This window comes from Pongo pygmaeus, chromosome 14 (assembly GCF_028885625.2).
Source record: "Pongo pygmaeus isolate AG05252 chromosome 14, NHGRI_mPonPyg2-v2.0_pri, whole genome shotgun sequence".
NCBI classification, from domain to species: Eukaryota; Metazoa; Chordata; class Mammalia; order Primates; family Hominidae; genus Pongo; species Pongo pygmaeus.
Window position 1 is genome coordinate 119,732,399 of NC_072387.2, and position 12,804 is coordinate 119,745,202.

A 12,804-nucleotide genomic window follows, 5' to 3' on the forward strand; every position below is an offset into this window, starting at 1 on the left:
TTCAGTTTTCTTAATAGCACTTAGTTCTCAGAGGTGTGTGAATATGGAATGAGAGGTAGATAAACGTCTGAACAGAGTTGCTCAGAAGTTACAGTAACACAGTTTTGCTAGCTACCATGTCTGCAACGTGATCCTTTCCATCGAGGAGCCCCCTCGTGGGAGAAACACAGATAAACAGATAATACAGTGAAACTTGGAAGGTGCCGTAACAGAAGGGTAAGCGGAGTGGTTTGAGAATCTGGAGAAGTGGGTCACTAGCTCTGTTTAGGTGAGTTGAAATCAGGTTGCATTATAGTCATTGCAAGCATTCACTGGATATTTCCAGTTTTCCTTCTCCTGACACATGGTAGAGTTGTCTTGAAGAGTCAGTACAAGTTTCTAGATGAAGAAAGAGGTTTCAACACTCTAGGGCAAATGAAATTTTTATGCAAAGCAGAGTCATAAAAGGATTAAAATTTGGTGATAGGATCAGTGCAACTGTGACCAACACTGCATTCATGGGGTGGTAGAAAGGCAGAAGGTGAGTCTGGTTAGGTAGATAGGGTTGTATATTTAGGGCACCTTTGTGCAAGGTGAATTTCCCCAAAGTAATTTGAACTTGAAAACCACTCATCAAAATCTCCCGATTCAATAAATAAGGAGGCTGGAGAAATGTCACAAACTTCTTTGGAAAGGTGTATGGGACCTAAGAGTGATCTACATAGCCAATTTCTTGCTCATCTATACAGACAACAGGCAAATTACCTCTCAAATATGAGAGAGCTCAGGGAACAGAGCATATTAAAAAGTTTCTGGAAAAAAGTTTTGAGTTGTTTTCAGTAACAAAATCCAAGCAATTAATAGATGGTTAAAAAATAAACATGTTCAAAGAAAGGGTGGCATGAAATGGATCAATATAAATGAAGGATAAGTATTGTAAACTCATGTGAATTACATTACAGAAAAAATGTATTTTTTTACCTTGAAAATGCAGAAAATAATGTAACTGACAAATGTTAAGGCGGGGAAAAAGGAGAAAGGAGAGGTGAATGGAAATGAGATGATGAATGTCCTCAGATTTCAAAGGAAGAAGTGAAGCAATGCTGTATAGCATTTAAATGTGTATTTTTAAAAATGTTTCTAACTTGTTGCATAACTTTCCTCAAGGGATCTTTTAGGAAATAATAACTCTTGGTAAATAAACATTTGTTTTTAGGTTCAGCAATTCTTTGTCTTTTCATTTTATGTTCTCTTCCTTACTTGAGCTGGGTACACTTTATATGCTCTAGGAAGGCTTAGGTGCAGACACAGGGAGGGGTGGAGCGGGAGGGACAGGGCCTTGAAGATGCGTCTGGGGAATTAGGCAGAAGCCAGTTCATATAGCGCCTTTTGTCTCAGGCCTACCACGCTCAGGAATTTTGACTTTTCCTAAAAGATAATGGGTGGGTGGGGAGGAAGGAAAATTTGAATTATATATGTTTATTTATTTATTATTTTTGAGACAGGATCTAGCTGTATTGTGCAGTTTGGCCTCCAACCCTTGGGCTCAAGTGAACCTCCCACCTTAGCCTAAGTAGCTGGGACTACAGGTGCCAGCAAGAGGGCCCGGCTATTTGATAAAGATCACTTTGTCACTTTGGCTGTCCTGTATTTAAAAATCTCTTTAAGCAACATGATTTAGAGCTGCTTTATCAGCATGATCTTATGATCTTATAATCTTATGAACCTGGACTATTCAGGATGGACCTCACACTCTGATCCTCCCTTCAAATTTTAGATCTTTCCTTCAGATTCCTAAATACTACTTTGGTAAACACTTTACAGACTAAACTAGGCAGAAAAAACTATGGTGATTCTTTTTCCTGATTAAATCCATGCTCAGTAGTTCTCTCATCCTCAGAGAAGCCAGGATCTCAGGCTTCAGGCCATGCCCTGTGCAAGTCCAGGGGAGCTGTTGACATGAGCAACCAAGGGAGTGGCTGCCTCCTCAGCTGTGTGATGCTGAGCCCCTGGGGGGAGGGGCCAGTCGAGATTATGTGGTCTATGTCCCCTCTCCCATCACTACAAAGAAAGACAGCTGCAAAGTCCGATTTTTTAAGGCCTCCAGGCAATTAAATCAACAATTGTTTCAAAGTTGGTATTTAATAACCCTCATTATTATCAAATTATTTTTTTATGGAAATCAGACACATTTTTCTAATTGTATTCTACCCCTTTGTCTGGTTTTCTCATCTTTTGAGGAGGTCAGCTGACTAATCTTTATTTTATCTATAGCCCCTGATGTTATCAATGCTAATCGATCACCACGTAGTTTCCTCTTTTCCAGTCTAAATAGTCCTAGCTCTTTGATGTACCTTCAAAGGTCCAATTTTCCAATCCTTTATATCTTGATTTTTTATAAAACAGCTTCCCATGTTGCACAAAATTTAATAACAAAAGCAAAGATATGTGAAGCCTATAGTGAAGCAATGCCATCCTCTTTTTGATCATGCTTGATTCATAATTTTGTTCTACTTTTACCCTATTATAAATCCCCCCTTTCAAAATCGCTGTAGATGGAGATCATACATTAGAGATATAATTGCATTTGAAAAGGATGGCCCTTTCATTTTCTGCTGCTGTAGCAGACACTGTTAGTTGCTACTGAAGTGACAGTACTCCTTCTTTTTCCTGGTTTCCGACGCCCAGCTTTTGTTCAACTGTCTCTTCATGGGATGAGGACACCTCCCAGCCCCGGAGAGTGCATCTCTTTTAGTGTAAATCAGCCATCTCCTTCCTCATAATCAATGGAACCAGGAGCTTGGGACCCAATCCCAGACAATGGAAGTGAGGCAGAGGCAGCTGGTGGTGGGGTGGCTCCGGGGTCATTTACATCATTCCAAAAAGACACCCCAGGAAGAGACACTGTCTTCGCTGGACATTGTTATGAGATGATATGCTGCCTGGAGCTGCCGCAATCATCTTAGAAACACAGGGGGCCAAGTGTCTGAAATGAAAGCAAAGATCGGGAGGATGGCTGAGTAGAAAGATGAAGAGATCCAGGGCTTCTGTGCACGCCACTTAGCTGCCTAATTAACCAGCCCCGGGCTTCCTGTTGTGTGAGTTAATACATCCCTTTGCAATTTAGTGATTTTCATTGTGTGGTCCAAGACCAGTATCAGCATCATCTGGAAATTTTTAGAAATGCAAATTTTGAGGCCCTACCCCAGACTTGCTAAGAGTCTAGGAGTGGAGTCCAGCAATCTGTTTTTAACAAGCCCTCCAGATAATTCTAAGAAGTCCTGAAGTTTGAGAACTACTGCTCTGAGCTTGCTATAGTCTGAAAGTCTGTGTCCTCCCACCACTCCTATATTAAAATTTGAATCCCCAAAGTGATGGTATTAGGAGGTGGGCGTCTTTAGGAAGTGATTCAGTCATGAGGGCAGAGCTCTCATGAATAGGATTAGTGCCCTTATGAAAGGGACCCCAGAGAGCTAGGTCAACCCTTCTATCATGGGAGGGCACTGAGACAGTACCATCTATGAAGCAGGCAGCAGGCCTTCACCAGACACCACATTATAGCAGCTTGTTCTTGGACTTCTCAGCCTCCAGAATTGTGAGAAAAAAAAATACTATTGTCTATAAGCTACCCAGTCTATGGCATTTTGTTATAGCAACTCAGATCAGCTAAGAGCCATTGAATTGGGGTTTCAATTACTTGCAGCTATATGCATGCTAATTAATACAGCTCCTTTATTGTGTTTTATGCATCTTTTCTAGAAAAATCTATCAATCAGTATGTTTTCTGTCAATGTCATCTGAGAATTAACAGTGTCATAACCAGAAAGATCTGGAGAGACAGGAGCATGTCGTACAGTCCCTGATATGTATTTGACACACCCAGACAGCCTAGTAAAGAGTTGGGGTAGGTTTCCTGGGGTGTAAGTAATTTTCATAAAAATTTAGAACTTTTTGAGTTCCAAGGTGAAAGGAGAGGATTTTGAAATGGAGAAAAAGAAAAGTTCAGAGGCACAAACTCAGACAGAGCTCCTGTCAGAGGAACCAAGTGCCTAAAATAGGACAGAGAGTTTCCAGATGCAGCAGAAAGGGTGAGTAATCTGAGAGCTCAGGTAGGAAAGTGGGACCAGTGTGAAATGAAGGAGGCACTAATGATAAGAGGACAAGAAACCACCAAATTGCTATTTAGGGTCATTGGGATCTGCAGAGGGAAACGAGGCTGAAGAGACAAGAGGAAAGACACAGCTGTGAGGGTCGAAATCTAAAAGGTGCTCCTAAAGGGACGCTTAATATTTTCAAGCTATCAACTGCAGCATGCTAGGTCTACCATCTATGTATCATTGCCAAAGCAAGAACCATAACATCAGGTTTCACTCGGTTATAGAATTCAGAGAAATACTACTGGGGCAATGACAGGGAAGAGACACTGCACATTCTCAGTGGAGGAATCGTCCCCTATCCTTCAACTGGTGCCATCCAAAAGTTGCTATGTCAAGTAATGCTAGCTTCACTCAAATGCTATTACCGCTGCTCAACTCACAGTGATATGCACCAATGAACAACCCATCTAATCTATGAAGCAATGCTTAAGGAAGTTTGAGGAAGAACGAGCTGCAGATCAGCTCAAGGATGGGACTCAAATATCATGACAGTACCATGAGCTAAGGTGCCTCTTGCAAGCTGCCTGTCGAGGCCATCAGTGGGTTAGAACCAAATTCTTCCAAAATTATTGCAGCCTGCAGTCTTCTCATCTTGTCACATAACACTTAACATCCTGGAAAAGTCCCTGCATTGGTTTTGAGTGATATTTCCAGGATCTGTGGACCTTTGAAACAACTCCATTTCGCTGTACTCTATCCACAATGGCTCTTTCAGATAAATCACTTGTCCGTTCCTGCCTTAGATGAGGTCTGTGGAAAGACTACATCATTTGCCCTTTCATTGTTAAAATGATTATCAGATTTCAGGTATATCAAGCCTTGCAGATCAGGCCTCTTACTCTGTGTGACTAACAGGCTCCCCCAGAACAAACCATCCAGGCACAAACAAGGGATGCAGCCCGTGGCTATCCCATCACAGGTTTCCACACCACAGTGTGAGCCCATCTTGCTGACTTAAAAACCATAATTTAAAAATCACCTTCCAAATTGCACTGATTTTATTTGTTCAAAAGAGAACACACACATTATTACATGACTATCATTTTAGGGCAAAGTGGATGCATGGACAAACGTTTCAAGCAAGGACGTAAAACTGTCCTGGATAAAAATTCACAGCATCAATTTTCTATTTTCTGCTTCCTGAATTGCATTTTCCTGGATCTGATGATTTTGGTCTTTGTGTTCTTGATGTATGCATTGGTGTATCTTCTTCTGTGTATGTGTCATGGAGAGAACATTCTTTTTTTTTTTTGAGACAGAGTTTCACTCTTGTTGCCCAGGCTGGAGTGCAATGGCATGATCTTGGCTCACAGCAACCTCTGCCTCCCGGGTTCAAGTGATTCTCCTGCCTCAGCCGCCCGAGTAGCTGGGATTACAGCCATGCACCACCATGCCTGGCTAATTTTGTATTTTTAGTAGAGACAGGGTTTCTCCATGTTGGTCAGGCTTGTCTCGAACTCCTGACCTCAGGTGATCCGCCTGCCTCAGCCTCCCAAAGTGCTGGGATTACAGGTGTGAGCCACCACGCCCTGCCAGAGGAAGCATTCTTAATGTATGCATTGGTACATCTTCTTCTGTGTGCATGTCACGGAGGGAGCATTCTTGATGTACACGTTGGTGTATCTTCTGTGTGCACATCAGGAAGGGAGCACTAAGCAGAGGTGCATAAGCAGATTCTGGACTGCAGAGCTGGGGAGCGGTCCTGGTTTTACCACTCATGGACTGTGTGCCCTCAGACAAGTCTCTTAGCATTTTGGTACCTTGGGCTCCTCCTGTGTAGAATGAGGATGGCAATTCCTACCTCCTAAGACTGTCATGAGCTATAAAGAAGTTAATATTTGTAATGCATTTAGAATAGCATCCAGCACATCATAAGGTCTCTGTTTTGTAGAGTAAATCGAATGTTCTATTTTGTTGTTATAACACATTTATTTTTCATAAATGTTGTTATCTGGCAGGTATTTTTTGGCTTCCAGAATAAAAGTTTTAAAATTAAAAGGTATCCAAGTATTTTTAGGAGCCTAGTATTTCCTCACCTACTCCCAAACTCTAAAAGTAGATTGGCTTTATGTTAAACAGAGAATTCATACAGAAAAAATCTTCAGGACTGTATTCATTTCATAAATAACGTACTTTATTTTATTGCATATGGCTATTAAGGAGGGCATCCATGATCAATACAGACTAAATACAATGCACTATTCTAGTCCAGTTTATTCTCGTCTCCAGCAGCATCACATTGACCCCTATATACAGCGTGTACAGTGGAAGACAGAGCAAGATAAGTTAAGTCTCTTGTCATATCACAATAGCAAGAAATATATTTAACATCTTGATATCCAGAAACAATACGTACCCAAAAAGAAAACACTGTTTAATAACTGTTAAAGTTTATATAGCAAAAAATATTTTAAATTTAAGGTAAGTCAGGCAAAATGTACAAAGACCCAATATACATTGTGAAGTTTTAGCAAACATAACATTTATACATTTTGGTTCCATTCTGTAAACTAAATTAAAAATGTAAATATTGCATATGCCTTTTTTTGAAATGTACAGGATACAGGAAAATTTAGTATATTATCATCTGTGTATTTTGCTTGTTTTAAGCTGCAGTATGAACATGAACCATCTGTATAGTGTCATGACTACTCTAAGGATAGAGGACGAGTTAAATATGCGTCAATACACTGCTTTCAGCAGGGTCCATATTCAGTCCCTATCGTACCTGGGGGGAGTTACAAAGCAAATACCACCCATTGATGCCTATTCCCAAAACTAAATAAAAACTTCAGGATGTTTTACACATTTTAATAAAGTATATCATACACTGAAATTGACCTTCCAGCTAACATTATATGGCCTATGCGCTGCTGTGATGTATAATTTCAGAAAAGTAAAACCTTAAAAATGTTCAGGGAGATCACTTTACATTCAACTTTGTCTTGCAATACAATCCTCTGTTCTAAAGTTCAGCACGGAAGCAGGAAGACTTTTGCATTGCCATTAAATATATTTTTAAGACATTGAATTTTTTGGTCTTCCTCTAAAAAAGCCTCATTTTATTAATGCATTATTCTATAGTGATATATATCTATATATTTATATATATTTTTCTAAAAACAAAACAAAACAAAACCAACAACTTACATCTCCAATGAATTAGTGTAACCTCTCCATGACTATCAGAGAAGATAGGCACTGGGGAAGCCCCCACGGGAAGAGAGGTCGACAGCCCTCCAATCAAGTGTCGAGGGAGCAGAAAATGGCAGAACATTCTGCCGGTCAAGTTCAGCAGTTTTAGGTAACATCTGCGAGAACTGCCACAACACTGGTATTTTCAGAATACTGAAAACATAAAACAAGGGTAGTCTTGTCCGGAATTTTTTCAACAAGTAACATGTACTGCGAGATTGCTTTTCTTCTTTTTCTTTTTCCATCAATAACATAGGGGCTGGAATGCCTCTTTTTATCAGTTTCTTTCTTTCCTTTTTTTTTTTTCTTTTTGTTTTTTTGTTCAGGGCAGCCTCACTGGTTGACATAATAACATTTTATTAAAGATAATACATTTTTAAAAAATCACATCTGCCAAACCCAGACCACCCTGGAATTGCTAGCACGCCTACAGGGATTTTTGGTTACAGAAAGGCATGCCCAAGATTCAGGAGAGCAGAGACATCTGAGCTTGTAAATAGAATAAAAGGCGTTTGCAATGTGAAGTACCTACATAAACATCTACATCAAGAAGATTAAACAAGTCTGTTAAAGGTAAAAAGAGATATTCATCCCCTTCCCAAAGCCCTTCCCTCCCACCTCCCACTACCCAATACAGTTGATTTTCAAAAGTAGGTTGCTTCAGTTACATATAATAATTATTATTTAGTAATCCGTCTTCAAAGTCCAATCCCAAATTTCACTTCCATTGAGACATGTCAGTCCCACACTGGGCTCGGTGTGGACGTAAACATCGCAGGTACCTGCACTGGAATCCAACAAGCAGCTGTCTACTTGGACCATTTCACTAAGGCCGAGGACCGCGCTCCAGACACACAGCGCAGGGGCTACTACAGGAGGTCTTGTTGGACCTCCGCCACGGAAATCCGGCTTTACCTTAAACTGAGGTAGGACTGTGGTCGTTTTGAGTGTAAGCCAGTAAATACCAGATTTTACCACTTCCATAGGTACGGGTGCACTCTCCTAGCATGCTGAGGGTTACATCTGCTTTGCCAAAAGGAAAAGAAGAAGAAATTAAGACACTGGCCACATTTTAAGAAGGCCAATGAAAACATCCAATTTTCTTGAGAATAACTTCTTCGGCTAATTTTGTTAAAACAAAACAAAACAAAACGCAAACAGCACAATGATGAATGCCCCATCCGGGAACAAGGGAAAGAGGCAGGTGACCTTGCCTTGTTGGTGCCTCATCTAACAGAGTCCACAGATGTTTCCAAACACAGTCATTGCTCAGATCCAAAAGAAAACTGCAAGCAGCTTCGGGCTGAAACAATGCTGAGCATCTTCTTTTAATGATATTCTCTGACGTGTGACATCCTGGTGATAAAGCCAGACAGATCTTCACTCTGAAAAAGAAAGGAGGGAAGTTAGCAGAGACCCTCAGGAGAAGAGAGCAATCTCTGGAGTTCCAGAAAGGGCCCCTCTAACCCACGGCTAGGACCTGGGTCATTTTCATAAACTGGTGACCTTTGAGAAAGAAACATGTATTCATTCTGCTTTCCAGAAGTGAGTTCAGCGGGAAAACTCTGAATTTTCCTGGAAGCAGAGCTGTTAGGTTCATGGTGAGTTGTCTAGACAGTTAGGTTCATATTTTCAATTTAAGAAAAATATTCACACGTGTTTTTGTGAATCATTCTGTCGAACAAGATAGAAAAAGAAGGGCCAGTTCCCAGGTCGCACTGCGTGTCTGTGTGATGGAATGACCCCTATAACTCCTTAGGCCTTGATGCTTCCTGTGTTGTGTGGGATACACACAATCCACTGCCTTCCTCCCAGGGCTGCAGAGATGAAAAACTATGACACACATTACAATGCTCTGTAAACTATGTTTATTCTACAAATGTGCATTATGTTATGAAAGTGGAGTAACTAATAACTCCACACTTCTGCCCTCAGAAAACTTCCAACCGGATCATCTACCTCTTTTTGAACGTGCCCAGCAATGGAAGGTTCCTGCACGGCCTCACGTGTTGTTGCATAACCCTCAACATTAGGAAAGGGTTATTTTTATCCACTCAACTTTCATATGTTCCAGTTTAAGTAATTTACCCTTTCGCTGTGCTCAGAGGGGACAGGGACTGAGGACACGTGGCCAGATCTAATTGCTTCCTCCCTTCCAGGATGCAGGATCAAAATTCTTTAACCTTTCTCAATTTCCAGTGTTTTAGACTTATTTTTACTTGATATATTCCTTCTTCAAGGGACAGAACAAATTGGAAGATTTTGACCTTTCACAGCATGCTGTTTTCTTCTTTCTAAGCTTCTTGGCTTTTTAACCAAAATGACATACTGTTCATTTTCATCACTCAGCTCCATGAGGGTGAGCACTGCTTTGCTCTCAAACAGGTACATTTCCTTCCTTTGCAGATGCATTTATACCAACTGCATTTCTGGACACTCTTCTAAAATCATTTAGAATTCTGATCCTAGCTTCTTATCATACTTCCTGACTTACTTTTTTGTGAACCAAATTCTTTTCTCTCCATCTTAAGTTTAGAGGACTGAACTCAACAAGACAGAAACTTCCAGTGTGCCCTGAAGCTGAGAGTGAGTCCCTCATAACCACATCTCCTTATGAACTCGAGCCACTACACCCTATAACCCCCCAAAAACCCCAAAAGCTTTACAGAAAAAATACTTGTCAATATACAAAGTAAACATTTTAAAATTCCCTACAATGCAACATTCTGAGGCTGTTTTATCTATTTTATTTATTATTATTATTAGTCTTTTTTAAGACGGAGTCTTATTCTGTCACCCAGGCTGGAGTGCAGTGGCATGATCTTGGCTCACTGCAACCTTTGCCTCCCAGGTTTGAGCAATTCTCGTGTCTCAGCCTCCCAAGTAAGCTGGGATTACAGGTACGTGCCACCACGCCTGGTTAATTTTTGTATTTTTAGTAGAGATGGGGTTTCACCATGCTGGCCAGGCTGGTTTTGAACTCCTGACCTCAGGTGATCCACCCACTTAGGCCTCCCAAAGTGCTGGGATTACAGGTGTGGGCCACCGCGGCCGGCCTATCTTGTTATTTTTAAAAAGCTTTTTGTCCATTATAAATTTAATAAGTAAACAATGTTCTGCCAATGAACCTTAACAGAATTAATTTCTTCCTAAGGAAAGATTTGTCTTTGAGTTATCTGATTCATTATTGTTGTGATTTTCAATCCCAGGAGACTTCAGTGAGAATCTAAGTGTATCCCCTAAAAAAAACAGGCATTTGCTAAAACACACCTTGACTTGTAATTCACCCTAAAATGAGCTTGCATTTTGTCCCTGAGGCCCTGATTTGGGAAGAATCCCATGGCCACCATAAAGCAGGTAACTGAGACTCTGCAAATCCATTGACAGAAAGATTTCTAATCAATTGCTTATTTTGATACTAACAATTAGCTAAATGTGGCTGAATTATCTCATGTTAACTTTAAGTCTGTTATTTTGAAAACAGCTAAACAAGTAAGTTCTTCAGTTTCTCAAACTTTAGCACTTTGTCATATAAATGGTGGGTAAATCATTGCTGAAAAAAATTACTTTCCATTTTCATTTGTGATTTCATACAGCCACTGACATTTTAATTGTTTTTTTAGGATGCTGTATCGCTGTAAAACTCAACTCTTATCATTACATCTTTGCGAGCTCTAATTAAGTTGGACATGTAATTTTATTTTTTGGAAGTAGAATACAGTTATCAAAACGTTAATTTCTAAGCATTAGCATTATGCAGGAAAAGAGCTGATAAATGGCAAGGAAATAATTCATCCATGCATTTATTCATGCAATGACCTTTCAACAATTTTCTTTGTTTAATTCTACTCTGGTGCAGGGCCTCACTGATAACTTCGGGGAAGGTGGCTGACAAAAAAAAAAAAGGAAAGGGGAAAGGGAAGGGCAAGGGGAAGAGGAGAGGAAGGAAAGGAAAAAAAGGAAAGAAAAAAAGAAAGAGGGAGGGAGGAAGGGGAAGGGGAAGGGAGAAAGGAAGGGTTATTAGAGGAAGATGAACCTGTTAATGGCACACTCAAAAGACACAAGAGAGCTGAGGTGAGGGAGACCAGAAACAGGATGACCACCCGCTCAGAGCCAGGCATGGGGGCGTCAGCTGTGCAGCGTTTCACACACATCTGCATGCACACACATGCATGTGTCTCACCTAGCCTGTCTCCTGTTAGGTTAAAATACAACCACTTTCAACGGCCGCCTCCTTTCATGGTAAAGCAAGAACTGTGGTCTGGGTGTGCTCAGTGGGCACAGGCCTGTGGTTCTTGCTCCTCAGCGCCCTGCCTCTCACAGACCTGCTTGCTTAGACATCCCCCAACACCAGGAGGCTGCGGCTGATTCCAGGTGACCCTCTGGGATGCTTGGAAGCACTCGCGGTGATTTAAACAGAATTAACCAGCAGAAACAATCCTTTGCGGAGGTGCAAAAGGGCAGCGAGGAAAAGGCTGGAGCACACCTCAGATTGGACCCAGATGACTAGGACCTGCCCCAGCCGCAGCAGAGGGATTGGGATACAACAGAGACCTAAGAAGCATCAGTACTAAGAATGCATGGTGGAAAAAAGGGATCTGTTTTGAAACCCTAAGTATAATTTTTATTCATCTGTTAGAGAAAGAAGGTCTAAGGCAGAAGCCATCTGCCTGAACTGATGTCTCAAATACCTTTTTCCAAGTGAGCTGGTGGTAGAATCTTTGCCACACATACTATTAAAGGCCCCACAGTCACAGGGCTAAAATGATTAACACGTGCAAGGGCTCAGGAGGGCTCTCTGTAGTTCACACACAGCTTTCAGACACCAAACACCAAGAGCTGGTGCCCCTGGTTGAAGCCACTACAGCAACACGATACCTGCCACCCACCTGACAGCCACCCACTCGTCAGCGACACTCCCCTACCCCAGGAAGAAGCAAGCTGGAAAACACTCCATAGATTCAAACCTAGGAATGAGAGTAAACTTTTGCCTTTATATTCATTTACTTTCAAAGTAACTGAAGTTATCCCTCACCCTGAAAATCAGCCTGGTTCATCCTGACTGGGGAAAAAACACACCAACAATTTTCTAACACTAATCATCTGACATCCTCAACCTTTAAATATGATCGAACTTCAGGCTTCCTGAAGATGAGATTCCAGCAAAAATTTATTTGTTGTATTATCTGTGTTAATTTTAGTAGAAGCAAAGAATTATTAATTTTATGGCTATTCTACCCTGAATATTCACTAAGAAGGGAGAGATTTTCTGAATTCATCAGCTGTAATGGCAAAACCAAAAAGAAAATAATAAGACTCACATGTTGCTCATGAACACAATGACAGAACACCACACACCAGTTCTGCTGCTACAGGTAATGTATATAAAAAATGTAAACTTACTGATACTCATTGAATTTGTCACATCATTCATTACACACTGTACTACTCTGTCCCTTAGACGTTGCTTTGT

At 40.9% G+C, this 12,804-nt stretch overlaps 1 protein-coding gene across 1 annotated transcript in view; it reads right to left on the bottom strand.

The window, feature by feature from the left end:
- Window positions 1–6,252: 6,252 nt before the first annotated feature.
- IRS2 (insulin receptor substrate 2) overlaps window positions 6,253–12,804 on the bottom strand; it is a 31,072-nt gene continuing 24,520 nt past the window's right edge. The window contains exon 2 of the mRNA XM_054446582.2: window positions 6,253–8,716. Coding sequence (XP_054302557.2) covers window positions 8,712–8,716 — 5 coding nt within the window. The 3' untranslated portion in view covers window positions 6,253–8,711. The remainder of the gene's footprint in view (window positions 8,717–12,804) is intronic.